Genomic DNA, 16,885 nt, shown 5'->3' with positions numbered 1-16,885 from the left:
CCACCTTCCTTGTTGATGGTCAGCGGAATGCTGTGGACGGTCTGGAGTTTCACACACGAGTTGGTCAGCATCTGCAGCTCCACGGATGTCAGGGAGAAGCTTCTGAAACCTGGGAGGTTGGAAAAGAGGTGCACCAATTGGTCAGTCTGCTCCTTGGCCCTCTGGCCCCTCCCGCTGGACCTCCACCACACACCCTGGGGAAGGGGCACGGCAAGAACTGGTGCCAGGGCTTGGGGGCTCAGGAGAGGGCACTTGGCTCTCAAATGCAGTGCTGGTCTGGCAGCAGAGTGAGGTGTGGCCCTGGAGAGCCCAGGCCTGGAGGAGTCTTAGCATGAGACTTACAAACTCACACACATCCCGCGCTACCTAAGCACAGCCACAAGGCAGGTCTGAGAATGAGTGGCTGGACTGGGAGCACCTCCCTGTGAGGTCTCCTCATACAGACAGCAGCATGGCTCTGCCCGTCCTCTGCTAACACAGGCCCCCGTTTCTCCACCAGGTGAGGAAAAGGGGCTTATTTCTGGGCATAATGCTGAACAGGGAACAGAGGCTGCCACTCTGGAAATGGCTGGGGCTCCTATGTTATGACAGGAAACCCTGGGACACAAGCACTGGCAGGGCTGCCCGGAGATCCTTGATCCCCCAGGCCACGGTGGCATTGGGGGCCGAGAGGTGGCTCTGCATAGGTGAGAATGATGAGCCTGAGGGGGCGGGAGGTCAGGCCAGGCCAGAGGCATGCAGAGCCCCAGCCCAGGGTGAATCCCAAACCTCCAAGGAGGGAACCGGGTCTGCCTTCCCCACCGACACTGCCAGGCAGGACCCGAAGGAAGGAGCGCCCTGACAGACGGAAGTGCCCAGAGAAGGAAGGGGCTACCCCAGACAGGAGGGAGCGCCCCTGAGCTGAGAGCGGGCAACCCCAGCCATATGAACAGGGCAGTGGGGCCAGCACAGTGTGGCTGCCCAAGTGGGCCCAGCCAAAGGCCCCTTTAGCATCAGCACCTGCTGGGGCAGGGAAGGCCCAGGGGGCGGGGAGTAGATGAGGGGAAATGGGGGAGGCCAAGAAAATGGGGTGGTGGCAGGGTCCCAGAAAGGCCTAGGGGGCAGGCCGGGGGTGCGGTGTATGGGCAGCAGGCTGGGGGGAGATGGCAGGGGTGTGTGTAGGGGCAGGTGTGGAATCTGGAAAGGGCCTGGGGAAGGGGGATTCACAGGGGATCACAGGGCAGTGGGGAAATGAGTGCCCAGGGGATGGGGGCAGGATAGGCTGGCAGGGGAACAAGACGGCTGGGGGCCTATCGGGATGGCTGTCGCCAACTTGTTTTCTAAATTAGCCCTCCATGCAACACTTCACTTGGATAAAACCCCTCGAAATAAAAAAGAAGGTTTAAAACCACAGGACCTGCCAGCCTGGCCCTAATGGTTTGAAGCCCAGCCCCTCTCAGGACAGAGGATACTCACACTTCTTCTGCTGCTCCCGGATGTTCTCCCTCCACTCTGCACGCTCATAGTCAGAGGAGATCAGGAACGTGTAACTCTAGGGTGGGCAAGAAGAACACACCCAGTGATCTCCGCCCTGGCTACGCAAATGCCTGGTAGGCCCGGGGCACCTTAGAGCACACAACTCGTATCTCCAGCCGGCTGGAGCCTAGTGGCCAGGTGTGCTCACGGCCTGGCATGTTGCTTCCGGCACTCCCTACCCTTCCTGCCAGCTGGGTGCCACAGCACCTCTGGCACACCATCTCTCACCTGAACTACATGGGTCAGGGTGTGATGCTGGCAGAGGGGCACAGCTTAGGGACATGGAGGTAACCAGGTGGGATCTGCAGAGGTGAAGGTTAATCCAGACCTGACCTCCTGCATTCAATTCACAAGCCCCACACTAGCCCAGAGGTGAGGCTTCTGCAGAGCCCACCAGCTGCCTCTCCTGGTCAGGCTAGAAAACAAGCCATTCTGGACATTGACAGACATGTATTGACAGGAGGGAGAGGCCCAGGTTACAGATGGCAGCAGGGGCCAGACTCAGGACAGAAGGTGTGTCTCTGGCCCTCAAGGCCCCAGGACAGCATCCCTGTACCAAGAGCCAGGTCTGCACAAACCTGCTAGGCTCCCCTGCCCTATACCCTCCCTGGAGACCCTGTCCACTCCCAGCTGTGGGAGCTGAGCCAGCTGCCACTCAACCTGGGGGCTACAGCCCAAAGCCCCAGACAAAGGAATGAGCGTGCTTGCATGCACCACGCCGGACAAGCCTCTCTCAGAGTGGGGCGCGTCCAAGTGAAAACGCACTGCCATTAGGCAACCAGGAGCCCATCCCAGGCCTGGAGAGCAGGAGGGGCTGGAACAGCAGGCGCTCACCTTGCCGTTGCGGCTGTGCACCCTGAAGGCCATGCTGGGAGACATAAGCAGCAGCAGCGACTCCTGCTCCGACAGCTTCTTCTTCAGCCTCTCTGTGGCCTTGCTGCCCTTGTTCGCCCTCTGTGGGGAGATGCCACAGCCTCACCTTCCCATTCCAGCGCCCCACGCAACCCACTCCCACTCCATCCATCCCCACCACCAGCTGCATTCAGCCTGCAGAGGGCAAGAATCCCATCTCTCCACTCAGCATAGACCAGGGCCCCAGACCACAGTTGCTGGTGGCCTTTGGAGGACAGAAACAGCTTTTTTACAGGGTCAAGGCATGGCATAAGCTGCAGGACATGCTCAGTAAACCTTTTTTGGAGGAATTAAGTCTTTCCTCTCACAAGGGCGGAGAGAAGAGACTTTTACCAACATCCCTGCCTTTCATTTTCCCAAATTCAGACAATGTCCAGGAGGCCGCTGTGACCTACAGGGTCCCTCACCCCCTTCCTAATCCAACTAGGTTTCAGCATCAGGCCCCTGGGCACGTTTGTGGAGATGCCAGCAGAAGACCAGACGACCGTCAACAGAACCTGGATGGGAAGGCCCTTCCTACGCCGAGCCGTGGGTTTCACTCTAGAAGCCACTATCCCTGGGGAGGAGAAAACTGTGCTGCCTGTCACCAGGTAGGGCCCCACCCCATCCCATCCCCCAAAGAGCTGAACATGGAGAATGCAACAGTAACAGTCAATAGACCTCAGCTGCCCTGAGCACTGGCTTCCACTCTGTGTGGGGACACCCTACCCTGGAGGTCACAGTCCCACAAGGATGACAATAGAATGTTCACCCCAGTCTTGAAGCTCCCTGTGTTCCTAAGCGTGCTGGGTTTGGGTACAGCAGGCTGGGCAGCTGGGCAAGGGCTGAGGACCTCCTGTCCTGCTGCGTCCACCCTACCTGGGCATACCTGGACCCAGGCCTAACCTTGATGCCACCCGCCTCCTCTGGCCTGGCTAACCTTTGATTGAGGGGCTTGTCCTCACCATTTTTACAGTCTTCAAACATCTCTGGAAAAAACCAAGGGCAGGTAGTCCTGAACACCTGGAGGGGTGGCACTCCCACCTGGGCCTGGCCCCCATCAGGGTAGCTTGTATGGGGGACAGCCAGCACCTCCCCCAACCCTGCATCCTGGACTACTCCAAGCCCTCCACTGTCTGGCTGTGACTTTCTCTCTGGTGACTCAGTACTTCACCCATGTAATGGAACCACACGGCAAAGGACGCAGCCTGGGTATCAGGAGACCACACACTTGAACAGCTCAAGCCCGTGGCCAGAGGTGAGAACCCGGAAGCCTCTCTCCCGCCCGGCTGACTGAGCTCCCGCATTCCTGCTGCTTCCTTAAAAGGACCATCCAGGCATTTGCCTGTGAACTTAAAGTGATCACACCCTGTTCCCTTATAAATACTGCTAGCTGTCATGCGCTAACTCTTCATTTCTGCCTTGCATGACCCAGGGACAGAAGACTGCCCTCCCTACTCATGGCACCTCCTTGTCCAAAACCTGTAGGTAAAATCTCTGAACTTGTTTCCTATTGTGGTGCTGTGTTTCCGAAAAACTAGGAGGTGTTTGCCTAGGTTAAGTTTTCCCCGGGGATGCCAGTGAAAACACAAAATCAGGCTCCCAGTGCCACAGCAATGGTCAGGTGGGCATAAACTGGACACAGTTTAAACAAGTTTCTCTCGTGAGGGACCCCTGGTCACAGGTCAGACAACTAAGCATGAGGCAGTCCACCAGGTCTAAGAAGTATCCCGTGAAAGGCGCACTGTAGAGACCACGACCAGCTCCCTTCATTTTTCTGGAGGGCTGGGTTGGCAGCCGCTCTGGTATGGTGCTCCCCATTTAGCTGGGGGTTCTCAGAACAACTGGACACCTAGTTGTGCCCAGATGCCCAGCCCTCCAAGAGCTGAGAGCTTACAGGGGTCCCAGAGACCAGACCTGGGGCCCAGAGGCCTGACGGAGACAGCACCCACTGGCCGTGTGCGGGGGCTGCTGCCCACTCTGACCACACCAAACCCGGCCCTTGCTCCCCTGGTGTGCACCTTCTCTCTCTGGATGTCACTCTTGATCTGGGAGATCTTGATCTTCAAAGCGTCCAGCTCCTCATCGGGCACCAGGGGGATGTTGGGCACTGCCTCCAATTCATCCACCATCTGGAAGCTGAGATCCGTGAGCGGAATGTACCATTTGCAGTCATACTGCTGCGTTTTGCTGGGGATGGGGAGAGAAGAACGTTCACATGCACCGACTGCCTTCTATGGCTGATGTCACTGCTGTCAAGAGACCAAGAGCCAGTGTTCTCGGCCATACATGGTTTACCTGACCTAAAACCCAGCACGTGTTCCATGGGACAGACTGGGATGAGGCCACTGGCAGGTGCCAGGATTCCTGGGAACAGACACTCTGAACATGTGACCGCAGGCCCCAGGCATCTCAGGAGTCTAGATCCACCTTATCCTGAGCTGGCTCTAAGGTTGAAGGCTCATGTGCACATCATGAGCTGCACATCAAGGCTGCACAATGACAGGACAGGACTGAAATCCACCCCCAGGGCCGTAAAATTTGAGGGACTACAGATCTAGCTGGCGTCATCCCCTCGCCTGACAGATGGGGGAACTAAGGCTCTCCTCTGAGTTGACTGATTAAACCCACTCAGCAGGGCAACGGCAGGATGCAGGAAAGAGCCCCGTGCTGGTCCTTCCCAGTGTGGCCCTCTTTGCTCCATTCCAACCTGGTGCAACCTGGGTGAACCCAGGGAGGAGGGAGGAGGGGAGTGTGTGCAGGCCTATGCCGAGAATAACTCGGAAAGCCACTACCAGGCTCGGGGAGACAAGGAGCAGCCACCACCCAGCACTGCCTGCAGCCCCTGATCTCACGCTTCCCGGATGGGTCCTGAGGTGACCTTTCTGCAATGGTGCCGGAAGCCACGGTCGGGTTTAGCCCTCACTACAGGAGTCAAAGCTGGTCACCATGATGCCCCATGACGTCTCCAGATTGCTAGTGACAATCTTTAACCTGGAGCCTGGCATTGTGCCCAAGTAGAAACGGAATGTAAAGAGCTACATCACCACTGACCTCCGCTATGACAAGACCCTCCATGACCTGGAGAGTCAGGGTGGGGTCACTGCTGGGACAGGGGCCACATCGTCACTCACCCTCCGCTCTGCTTCTTGAGCTTGGTGCAGAGAAGCAGGTCGGTGAACAGGAAGACGTGGCGCAGCTTGCGGGCCCCCTCCACCAGCTCCACCATGAAGCTGTCCTTCAGCAGCTGCCGGTGCTGCAGGCACAGGGAAGGCTGGGGTCAGGGCCAGCCTGGGGTGATGGGTGGGGGGTGTTCGGCCCTCCCAGCCCAGCAGGAGCAGGTTGACCCAGAGACGTTCTCTCCCTGGGAAGATTTCACTCCCTCCACATCTGACCCTCACACCCACTTTCCAGAACGTTTTGTTCATCTCACTGTCCTGCTAACACATCAGGGCTTATGTGTAACTTCTTTGTTCAACAAATTTCCCAATCCCTCCTGTGTGTTCAGCCTTTGGAAGAAGGTGGGAGGATGGGGGAGAGGGGGAGGTAAGGGGTGTGGGTCTGAAGGGGCACACAGCCAAGCAAACAGTCTGCTGTGAAGATGGGTGATGGGGGGACCCTCTTTAAACAGGGAAGCCAGTGCCTCTCTGGGGTGGCAGCTGGAGATCCAGAATTGGCAAGAAGCCAGCCATGCCAGGAGCAGGTATTTCTGTAGAGGGACCATCTCAGGCACAGGCCCCTGTGGTGGGGAGAGATTGGTGCCTGAGGTACAGATGGGGCAGTATGGTCTATGGGTGGAGACGGGCCCAGTGCACTCTGAAAAGTGGCAGCCCTCGAGGTCACAGCAAGGGTCGGGCCTGGTTCTGAAGGCAGCAGGAACTGAGGGTCCCACATGTGGAACTCCTAGTCCTCTCAACTAGACAGGATGGATAGGGTCCCCGGTGTGCACGGGCTGCACCTCTGACACCTGCCTGGACACCTGCGGCCTGAGAAGGGTGCCTTTCTGCATCTTGGTCTGCATCTGAAAGGCAAGGGTCGGTCCTTCTTGCTCAAGGGGCTGCTGAATGGGCATGTCTAGGTAAGTCACCCATGCCTGGTACCTCACAGGGTTGGGCGCTGTGCCGAGGGTACAGGGACAGGAGGAGAGGCTGTCGCAGCAAGCCTTCCCCACACTGGGACCAGCGCACTGCACGAGCATATCGCCTGAATTATTTGATCCAATCCCCACAACAGGCTGTGGGCAGGTCCTTAATGAGAAAACAGAGCTTCAGGGAGGTCCAGCCTCTGTCCCAGGCAGCGCAGAAAGAGAGGGGTAACATTCACAGGCCTCTACCCTCAGGAGTCCACAACCTCGTGGCAGAGAGGCCAAGTGTTTAGTGGGCACCCAGCCCACCTGGTCTCAGGGAAGGCTCACAGGGAGGACGACCCCCGCCCTGCGCTGAGAGTCAGAAGGGTCCGCAGGGGAGGCACATACAACAGAGAGTGTGAAAACCCAGTGTCTCCCCGCAGGCGGTGCACCTGTCCTCATCTCGAGAAGTCATGAGGCCTTGTGCTCTCAGGGAGCCAGGCTGGTCCTGGGGCCAGACAGGCACCTTGCCCTGCTGTCACCTGCAGCCTGAGGTTCTTCTCGGGGAGCCTCGGTCTCTCTGAACTTTTCCCCCATTCTGGGGCCGGAGGCAACAGAGCTCCCCATTTGCAAGAACAGCCTGGGCCAGTCCTCCGACACTCTCAGAGGTGGAGGCTTCATGTCACCATCATAAGCAGCTTGGCTCACGACAGGCAGCCGGCTCTTGCGAAGGGGAACCAATGAATTACGCAGGGTCTGCTGGTGCCCATAAGTGGAAGGGTAGGAAGGCTGCTGGCGTGCCAAGGCCATGACTCATCGGCACTCACCCACACCCCGCCTGCCGAGGGCAGACGGCTGCCTGGTGACGGCACCCACGGGAAGCAAGAAACAGCATGTGCACCTGGAGAAACATCATGTAGAGCTGGAGCGCTGAAGCCGGGTAACCCAAACTGCTGGGTCTGCAGCGGGGACCAGATCTGGGTAGGGTCCCAGGACACTGAGGTCCTTCGGGAAGGACTGCAGTAGGTCCTCTTGGCAGGGACACAGCAAAGGGCCTCCCGGCCAAGGAGGAGGGGTCTCAGGCACCTTCCTTCTGGGGCAGTGGCGGGGCTGGATGGCAGCCTTCTCCATACAAAGGCACTGAGCTTCTCGCCATCACCAGCAGAGGGCACCCCATGCTCAGCTCAGAAACTGCAGACCCAGCCCACTCTGCCTGTGGTCAAGAAACGCAGCTCCCTCTCCAGCAGAGGCTGCCCACAACCCACCTAAGGGGCACCCTCGGCCTTCAGCAAGGCTACTGAGTGTCACACTGGGGACCTGTAGCACCCACATGCCGGCTTGCCACGTTGAGAGGACACACAGGCCTGACTGTGGGGAGGAAGTGGCCCCTCTGGGGTGCGGGCTGCAGGCCCGGGAGGCTCGGACAGTGGACTCGGCGGTTTCTGGGCTACTCTTTTGATGCTGCCACAGACTCCCCAACCCCCCACCCACCTGTGCAACTCTCATCTGAGAGAAGCCCGAAAGCCACAGGCAGCCCAGCATGTCACAGCATCTCAGGCCCCGCTCTGCAGTCCCCGTCACTCGGCCCCTGCCTGCCCTCCCAGCCCACACAGCACCAGCACATGGCTGGGAGGCCCACGTGGCGTGGCCTATGTCACTCCCTGCCCAGGAGATGTCCCTCTCGGAAGCGCTCAGCAGCCTGGTCCCCGGCCTGGAGTACAGGACAGTCGGCCTTGAGATCAGCACAGACTTCCTGCATAGCCCACCCGAGTCGTCCTCCAGGGCACACGGCAAGGGTGGGCCGGGGTCACAATCCTGACTGCATCCCAAAGCCGGCATAAGACCACGTGGCTGGAAACCACTGTCCCCAAGGCTCAGCATCTCACCTGGGGTAAACACTCCCAGTTGGAGCTGTGGGACAGAGAGGGCCAGGGCCTCAGTGGCCCCAGGACAGGGACGGTACCACACTTTGGCTCCCCGGGGCCATGGGAGTCTGTGTATGAAAAGGGCACAGGGGAAGATCCTATGTGCTCTGTGTCTGTGTGTCCCTGTGTGTCTCCATGTTTCCGGGTGTGTTCATTCTTGTGTGAGTGTGAGTGCCTGAGCGTGCCCTCGTGCATGGAACCCCACACAGGCCTGTGGCCTGGGTAGGTGTGTGCCCGTGTGTCTCACTGTGTGCGTCTCCATGTTTGTGTGTGTGTGTGTTCCCATGCAAGGGCATGTCCTGTGCGTGTCAGGCCTGTGTGTGTCCTGGTGCAAGTAACCCCGTGTGGGCATGGGTCCCTGTGTGTGCTTCGGAGCGGGGCAGGGCAGTGGGACAGCAGGCCCCAGTTGACAGGACAACATTCCCTTTGGGGAGCCCCCCCACATCCCAGGTGGGAAACACCAGTTGGAAGAAACGCCACCTGTCTTCTTGAACAACTAAAATCATCATCCCCACAGGAGCCTGCAGAAAGCAAGGGTGGCCAGGACAGCCTGCATCTTCACTGTCCCGAGCCCACCCTTCTCCTTCTCTGTGACGACGATGCTGGCTATGCTCCTCCATTTCTTGGAGCCTCTGTTTCCTTAAACATGATGGGGTGAGAAAGACCAGTCTGGTGGTATGTTCTGAGGATTAAATGAAACTGCGACCTGCAGGGCCTCACACGGGGCTGTCACCCTTCACCATGTCCTCTGCAGGTGGGAATGTGACAGTCACAGCTTCCCGTGAATCACACCACTCACTCCTCACCAGGACTCTACGAGGCAGGCACCATAACCCTGATTTCTACACACAAGGAAACTGAGGCCCTCACACAATGTGAGGTCACATTATGTGCCCTGTCTTCTGAGGAGGGGGTTGCATCAGGCTGGTGGGAGTGAGGAGGGGCACCTCCTTGCTAAGGGGACTTCCCCCAGGCCAGCTGCCTCCTCCAGCTGTTGCCAGTGCAACATCACCCCCAACCCCAGGCACAGCCTATCCAGGGCCTTCCCAGGAAGGCCAGTCTGGAAGAAGCATACTGTTAGGGCTGAAAGTTTCTGTCCCCCTCAGAATTTATGCTGAGGCCCTAACTCCAATGGGCTGGTACCTGGAGGTGGGGCCTTTGCGAGGTGAGTAGGTGTAGATGAGGTCATGCGGTGGAACCCATGTGATGGGATGAGTGTCCTCATAAGAAGGAAAAAAAGAGAGGTCCTTTTCTCTCTCCATGTCCACTCCCAGGAAGGCCATGTGAGGGTACAGTGGGAGGGTGGCCGTGCTTCTCACTGTCCTCATCAGAACCTGACCCTGCTGGCACCCTGCCGGATCTCCAGCCTCCACCACTGTGAGAGGTAAAGGCCTGTGTGTGAGCCTCTCAGCAGATGATACTTTGTTACAGCAGCCTAAACCGACTACGACATGCTCCAGGAATCAGAGACCATGGCTCCATGGAGATGCTGGAAAACTTCCCCAGGTACACGAATTACAGTCTGATCATCAACAAATCAGCAGGGCCTTGACTGGTGGTACAAGGAAAAGTTGCCAAAGAAGCCCACGTAGCAGCTGAGGAAGTGGAGAAGGAAGACGGCCCAAGTGAAGACCAAGGTGGAGCTTCCAGCTGCTGGCTGGTGGGGGGGCCCTGGAGGCAGCCAGTGGCCTCAGCCCCCGCTACCCTGCCCCCAGAGCAAAGCGCACACCCCTGGAGACCTGGCTGAGTGCCACTGAACTGGCTGCCACTGCCTGTCAGTGGCCCTGTCTATGCAGGGATGTGGCAGACTCCAGAGGTTTGGCAGTGGGACCAGGAGCAAGGAGGGTCACCAGGCAGGCCAATATACACTGCAGCCGAGAATGAGGTCAAGGGTCCTGCTCGCCCTTCCCTCCCTCTCACCTGCTCTTGACTTGCCCTCCCTGCAGACTCTCTGGTCCCCAAGAAAGCCTCCCATGGCCAATCTGGCCGAGAAAGTTTCCTATGCCCTGAGAGACACTATGCCAGGAGGAGGGTAGGGCAGGGCCTGGGAAGAACAATGCTGGCTGACAGCCACAGTCAGGGTGGCTGGCTGGTAGCAGCTAATGTTTGCTGAGCTCTTTCTGGGTGCCAAGAAGGTGTGAAAAGAGCATGACGTAAAACATCTCATCTCACTCCACAGAACCCTCCCATGCAGCAGGCTCCAGCTCCACCACTTCCTGGAGAAGAAACAGCTCAGAGGTAAGCAACGTGCCCACGCTCCTGGAAGGAATTAGAACTTGGCCCAGACAAGCCGAGAACCCAAGCTTTGTTTGCCAATGTTTATGAAGGGCCCAGAAAGGCCCAGCCCTCGACATGGGCACTAGCCTTGCACTTACAGCTTCTGTTTGGTGTCCAGTGGAGCTGAGAACCCCACCCATCCTGTCTTCACCCCTGGGGTGGGCACCTCCCTCTCCGTAGCACCCCTTGCAAACTTTGCCAACAGGGTCTGGCTTCTCCAACTGTTTTCCAACTCTTTTTTTTTTTTTGAGACGGAATTTCACTCTGTTGCCCAGGCTGGAGTGCAGAGTGCAATGGCGTGATCTCAGCTCATGGCCACCTCCGCCTCCCAGGTTCAAGCAATTCTCCTGCCTCCGCCTCCGGAGTAGCTGGGATTATAGGCACCTGCCACCATGCCTGGCTAATTTTTGCATTTTTAGTGGAGACGGGGTTTCACCATGTTGGCCAGGCTGGTCTCAAAGTCCTAACCTCAAGTGATCCACCCGCCTTGGCCTCCCAAAGTGCGGGGATTACAGGTGTGAGCCACCATGCCCAGCCTGTTCTCCAACTCTTTAATCATCAACTGAAAGACCTTGGTTCTCCTCTGCCCGAGCCTCACCATCTCTCAGCCTCAAGCCTGCACTGGTGGTACTTCCCTCCTCCAGGGCCTTCCTGCAGCTCCTGTTTGGACTGCTGTCTGTGTTCTTCCTAAAAGAGGGGCCTCTGCAATCCCAGGCAGAGAACGAGTATTGGAGGTCAATGCCTGGCTGGCTCTTGGGAAACAGAACATCCAAACTGGATCGTCCGCTATGCTTCCGAGCCCAGGCGGAGGGGGTGCTGAGCAGCACATGGTGCCAAGGCTCCAAGTAGACAGACAGGCAACCACGTGGGAAGTCACCCAGCAGTGGGGATCGGTTATCTAACTGTGAAGTTAATTCAGCTAAACAAATGAGCGCCACCCACCAGCCCTCAGAACCCAGGCCTGGAAAGAAACTGTGCCTGCGGGATCCTTTGATCCTGTCATTTCGGGGAGGCTAAGGAGGGCATTCTCTTGGGCAGCACCTGTGGCTCACGGCCCCCAGGTGTGCTTGGGCCAGGATGCCAGGAAGCCAGAGCACCTGCTGGCCACCATTCAGCATCAGGGAGCTACCTGGAATGCAGGCCAAAGTCACTGTTCCCCTAAGAGCACAGCCCTGGAGCCATGGGATGTGGCTGAAAAGGGCAATGAGATTATAGGAGCCACAGTGGGGGTCTGGGGCTGGGGTGGCTGACCCTGCAGAGGGCTCATACCTGGGCCTCTCTTCGATGCCAGACTTGCCCAGGCTCAGCAGGTAGCAATGGGCCACCTCCCAGGAGGCCCAGTAGTGACTGCAGGAGAACCTCGAAACACCCAGGCCAACAGAAGCAGCTTTTCTCTTGACATCAAATGCCAGGGAAGCCAGAAACAGCTCCAACCCCTTGACACACTCCCAGCAGCAGCAGCAGAGGATGATGGGGTAGTGTGCGGAGCTGAAAGGGACATCTCTTCCTCTTTCCTACCTCCAGGTAGTGCAGGAACAAGAGGAGGGGTAGAAACGTCCCATCGGCTCACAGAGGAGGAAGGGAACCAAAGAGTAACACACCCGAGGGGCACACAGGCGGCCAGGGGCCCATGGCCTCACTCGCATCCTGGCTTAGCTACTTAGTGGCTGTGTGACTGGGCAAGACACTCAACCTCTCTGAGTCGCAGTTTCCTCATCTGTAAAAGGGAGATCACCTCTGACCCCACAGAATTGTCATGAGAATGCAGAGGCACAGTCCCTTTCTCCCTTTGGGAACTTGACACTCCATGTCATGTACCAAACTAAGAGATGGGCAGAACTGAGAAAAGTTCAGGCCCTGCCCCTGGCTGCAAATTCTAAGAGGAAGTAGCCTGGAGCTTCTGCCCCCCTTTCCTGGCTAGTGTCGTCAGGGGAGCTCGCCCGTCACCTCCGACACAGATGGCAGCATGCGGGTAGGCCACCACCCCTCACTTTCATAAAGTCCCTCGCAGGCTGTGAAACCTTTTCAGTCTCAACACCCAGTGGAGGGGCCACGGACCCTGCATCATTGCCCTCAGAGAGCACGGACACCCAGGGAAGCAAAAGGGTGTCCCCAAATCAGTACACTGGTAGCAGTGAGGGAGAGCGGACCCTGGCAGGGCTTCGCCCATCTGGCATCTTTCTTTCTGCATCAAGGACTGCAAACCCGTTGGGCAGTGCCAGGGGATACCGAGGTGGATGTCCAGGCTTGGAGTGCCCAACTGATCAGCAGCATCTGCCCCAGGAATGGCAGGGGCAGGGGCAAAGCACAGCCATCTATCATCCTGCCTTAGCCACCATCAAGCCACCTCCCTTAACGTGCCTCGGATAGAAAGCTCTGAGTGAAGGGGTGCTGGTCAGACTCACGGTGACTTTTCTAGAGTCATTAGTCCTCCCTCTTGCTTTGCAGCTAAGGCACCCAGGTGACCCCTCCTCAATGAGCAAGTGCCCCTCCACCAGGGCGAGGTCCTGGGGAGGATGCAGATCCAGGCCCCTGCCTTTGTGAAGCGACCAGCCCTTCTTTTTTTTTTTTCTTTTTGAGACAGAATCTCGCTCTGTTGCCCAGACTGGAGTGCAGTGGCACAATCTCGGCTCACTGCAACCTCCGCCTCCCAGGTTCACGAGATTCTCCTGCCTCAGCCTCCTGAGTAGCTGGGACTACAGGTGCCCACCACCACGCCCAGCTAATTTTTTGTATTTTTAGTAGAGATGGGGTTTTATCGTGTTAGCCAGGATGGTCTCAAACTTCTGACCTGGTGATCCGCCTGCCTCGGCCTCCCAAAGTACTAGGATTACAGGTGCGAGCCACCGCGCCCAGCCGCACCCAGCCCTTCTTAAATTACACTTCCTCCTTGGTGGCCCCGAGACATGACCATGGGTAAGCGTGGAAGTCGGCCCCCATGGGGACGGATGCAGGAACGAGGGCCTGGGTGTCAACTTCTAGACAACACTGTGTTTTCCTTAATTCCCCAAAGCAGTGGATTCCAATGATCCGAGTACTGAGAAGGCCCTTCCTTGTCTCTAGGAATGCTAAATGGCAGCTGGAGTTGCAGGGAGCAGACTCGGCACAGGAGAAGCCATGGGAAAAAGGATGCCCACACTCACTTCCCAGGAGGTCAGAGCGCTCATAAAAGAATAGTCGGTAGAAGAGAAAGAGCAGGCATCTCAGGAGGATAGGGCGAACCTGGCAGGAACCCACTCAGCACGTGGAGGCTTAGGAGAAGCAAATCCAACATCCACTTAGATCTGTGTGGACTGCCCACAGATTTGTCACAGGTTTGCTCTCCTTCTGGGGCCCTGAGCCAGGGAAGAGAACCAAGGGCAGGGCCCGGTTGTTGCTCCAAGAAGCAAGATCTGATCCCCCACCACTCCCAGGTCCCAGCCATGGGATGAGCAGCTGGGGAACACTTGCACTGCTCAACGCCTCCACTGGAAGGTGCTGGGGACCCACTTCCACCTTCAATGTGCTCAGAGACTGCCAAGGAGCCAACACGGATGGCGAGGACTGCCACTAAATCATGCCCATTTGACAGCCCAGGTGCCCAATGAGGTGGGGCCATGTTCCCACCCTGCTGCAAAGACAAGGAATGGGCCCAGTTGGGAGAAGCTCTAGGCCACCCAGTGGGTCGGTCCTCACGATGCTGGCATGGGACTCTGAGTCTGCCCAGCTCCAGGGCTTGGACAAGCCGGAGAGCGGAATGGAAGGGACAGCTTCCTCCTCCTCCATGCCCTTCCTGGGCCAGGCCCACCAGGAGAAACCTGACCAAGTCCCTCACTAAAGGTCAACTCGGATTAGACTCTGGACACTCAGGGTACCATTCCCAAAGTGGAGTGTGGCAGATGGGGCTGACAGCTGCCTGCCTGGTGGCCCAGGGCAGGAGGAGGAAAGCAAGCCCCATGTGTTGGGCAGGTCCACCCTGGGGGCCCCGAGGACAGGGCCTGTGTCCTTGGTACAGTGCCGACCACCTGGCCCATGAACCAGAAGAAAGAGAAGGAGGTGGTTCTCTTTTTTTTTTTTTTTTTTTGAGATGGAGTTTCACTCTGTCACCCAGGCTGGAGTGCAGTGGTGAGATCTCGGCTCACTGCAAACTCCGCCTCCTGGGTTCAAGCGATTCACCTGCCTCAGCCTCCCGAGTAGCTGGGATTATAGGCACCCACCACCGTGCCCAGTTAATTTTTGTATTTTTAGTAGAGACGGGGTTTCACCATGTTGGCCAGGCTAGTCTCGAATTCTTGACCTCCTGATCCACCCGCCTAGGCCTCCCAAAGTGCTAGGATTACAGGCGTGAGCCACCGCACCCAGCCATGAGGTGGTTCTGAGGCAACTACAGTCAGGTTCACGCCCAGCCTGTGTCCTGCCTGGGCCAGACAGCTTCTGTCCCTGCATGAGACCCCTGAAGCCGTGGGTCAGCTCCCCTCGCCTCGGTGCTGCTTCTGACAAAAGCTGTTCCCCCTGGACACTGGCTCCCCAGCTTACACGCCTTGGCTGTTCTCAGTAGCTGCTACCTGCCTGGGAATGCATCTGCCTCATTATGTGCCAGGCCACACCTAGGAAGGCTCAGAGCGGCACGGGCACAGGCCATGCCTGCTCATCGATGACGTGCACACAGAGTACATCAGTGACGGGGGGGAAGGGGAAGGAGAGTCTTCCCGGAGGAAGACGTGAAGTGCTTCAACCAGTCTCACGTCACAGACACAAACCACGAACCCCACTTTCTAATCCTTAAACCCGATGTTAACTGTTTTTTAATGAAAGCACTCAGGAGGAAGTAGGAGGATTCCAGGCAGACAAAATGCCATCCTCCTACTCACCTCCTTTGCACAAGTCTCCTTGGCTGGGGAGCCTGAGCTGGCAAGACTGTGGGGGATAAAAAAAAGGGGTCCCTGGACACAACCCACAATGACAGAAAAGGAAAGAGGTGGCTGAGTGAGGCATGGTGATGGCTGCCACCTGGAGGGCATGGTGCATGCAGGGTCACCCCTGAGACTGCACCCAGACACCTTCCACACAGGACTGAGTGTGCGGCCAAACTCACCAATCCCAGAAGGCAAGGTCTGCTGAGGACCAGGAAGGACTCTAGACCTCAGATCGAGGGTGCCCTGCATGCCCCCAGCTCAGCAGGCTGGGTGGACCCAAGCCATCCCCTGCCACACTCACCTCTCCCTTCTTCACCGTCATGGACTGCCGTCGGGGTGTGATCTCCTCGTTGATGCTGGACAGGAAGTTCTGTGAGATGCGGAGGGCGTCCTGCAGCAAGGGGTGGTCAGGGTGGCTGGCAGGAGTGTGCTTCAGCAAGTCCTGCCCCAGGAAGAAAGACTTGAGTTAGACACAGAGGAGCACTGGCACCTGCCACTGTGTGCAAAGTGCAGACACAAAGTGTGGACGGAGCCCAGAGCGCCGGCTCCCTCAGTGTCACCACAGTCTCTCTCACTTGGGCCCCAGCTTTGTGGACAGAGCTTGTGTGAGCACCATCCTGGAAGCAGGTCCTACATGTGTTCCAGCAAACTCACGCTGCATGCACATGGCCAAGAAGGACTCCTCTGTAAGGATCTAGGGCAGGGTTTCTCAACCTCAGCACTGTGGACATTTTGCGTGGAGTAACTCTTTGTGGAGGGACAAGAGAGAGCTGTCCTTTCCCTACAGAATGTCCAACACCACCCCAGGCCTCTACCCATTAGATGCCAGTAGCACCCCCTTGGCTGCAGCTATGACAACTAAAAAAAGATCTCAGAACATTGTTGCTGTGTGTGCCCGAGGGGGCAGTTTTGGTCCCGGTCCAGAGGGGCGCTGTGACTCACATGGAGGACCAGCGTGCTCCTCGTCACACGGTCCACAGGCTTGTAGAGCAGAGCTGTGGAGAGAGAGGGGAGGTGAGAGAGGTTGCACATGGAGAAGCACACCAGCTGCCTGACCACCCTCAGTGCAAGGGTGAGTGGGGAGGGGGCTGCCCCAGCCTCCACAGGCCCCAACTCCCCTCTGCGCAGTGACAAGGGCAAGGCTAGAGCACCCAACAGGAACACTTTAAGTCCAGGACATTCACTGCACGCAGAGTCCAGAGCGGCTGTCAGACCCGAGCCTGCATGGCTGGCTTGGTGGCAACAGCTGAAAAGGCTCAGCACTGCTGCTCCTCTAGCCTGAGGTCAGGGAACCCACCCTGGCAAGGACGGGCTGG

At 57.7% G+C, this 16,885-nt stretch overlaps 1 protein-coding gene across 2 annotated transcripts in view; it reads right to left on the bottom strand.

The window, feature by feature from the left end:
* BCR (BCR activator of RhoGEF and GTPase) overlaps positions 1-16,885 on the bottom strand; it is a 137,488-nt gene that overhangs the window by 28,370 nt on the left and 92,233 nt on the right. For both annotated transcript variants that reach the window (XM_034951699.4, XM_034951698.3), the window contains exons 7-13: positions 16,512-16,564; positions 15,871-16,011; positions 5,541-5,662; positions 4,428-4,596; positions 2,350-2,469; positions 1,456-1,531; positions 5-109 (exon numbers count right to left, since the gene is read on the bottom strand). In XM_034951699.4, coding sequence (XP_034807590.1) covers positions 5-109; positions 1,456-1,531; positions 2,350-2,469; positions 4,428-4,596; positions 5,541-5,662; positions 15,871-16,011; positions 16,512-16,564 — 786 coding nt within the window. The remainder of the gene's footprint in view (positions 1-4; positions 110-1,455; positions 1,532-2,349; positions 2,470-4,427; positions 4,597-5,540; positions 5,663-15,870; positions 16,012-16,511; positions 16,565-16,885) is intronic.

Source organism: Pan paniscus, chromosome 23 (assembly GCF_029289425.2).
Source record: "Pan paniscus chromosome 23, NHGRI_mPanPan1-v2.0_pri, whole genome shotgun sequence".
Taxonomy (NCBI): Eukaryota; Metazoa; Chordata; class Mammalia; order Primates; family Hominidae; genus Pan; species Pan paniscus.
The sequence above is the reverse complement of the archived record's forward strand: the minus strand, read 5'-3'. Positions and strand labels throughout refer to the sequence as shown.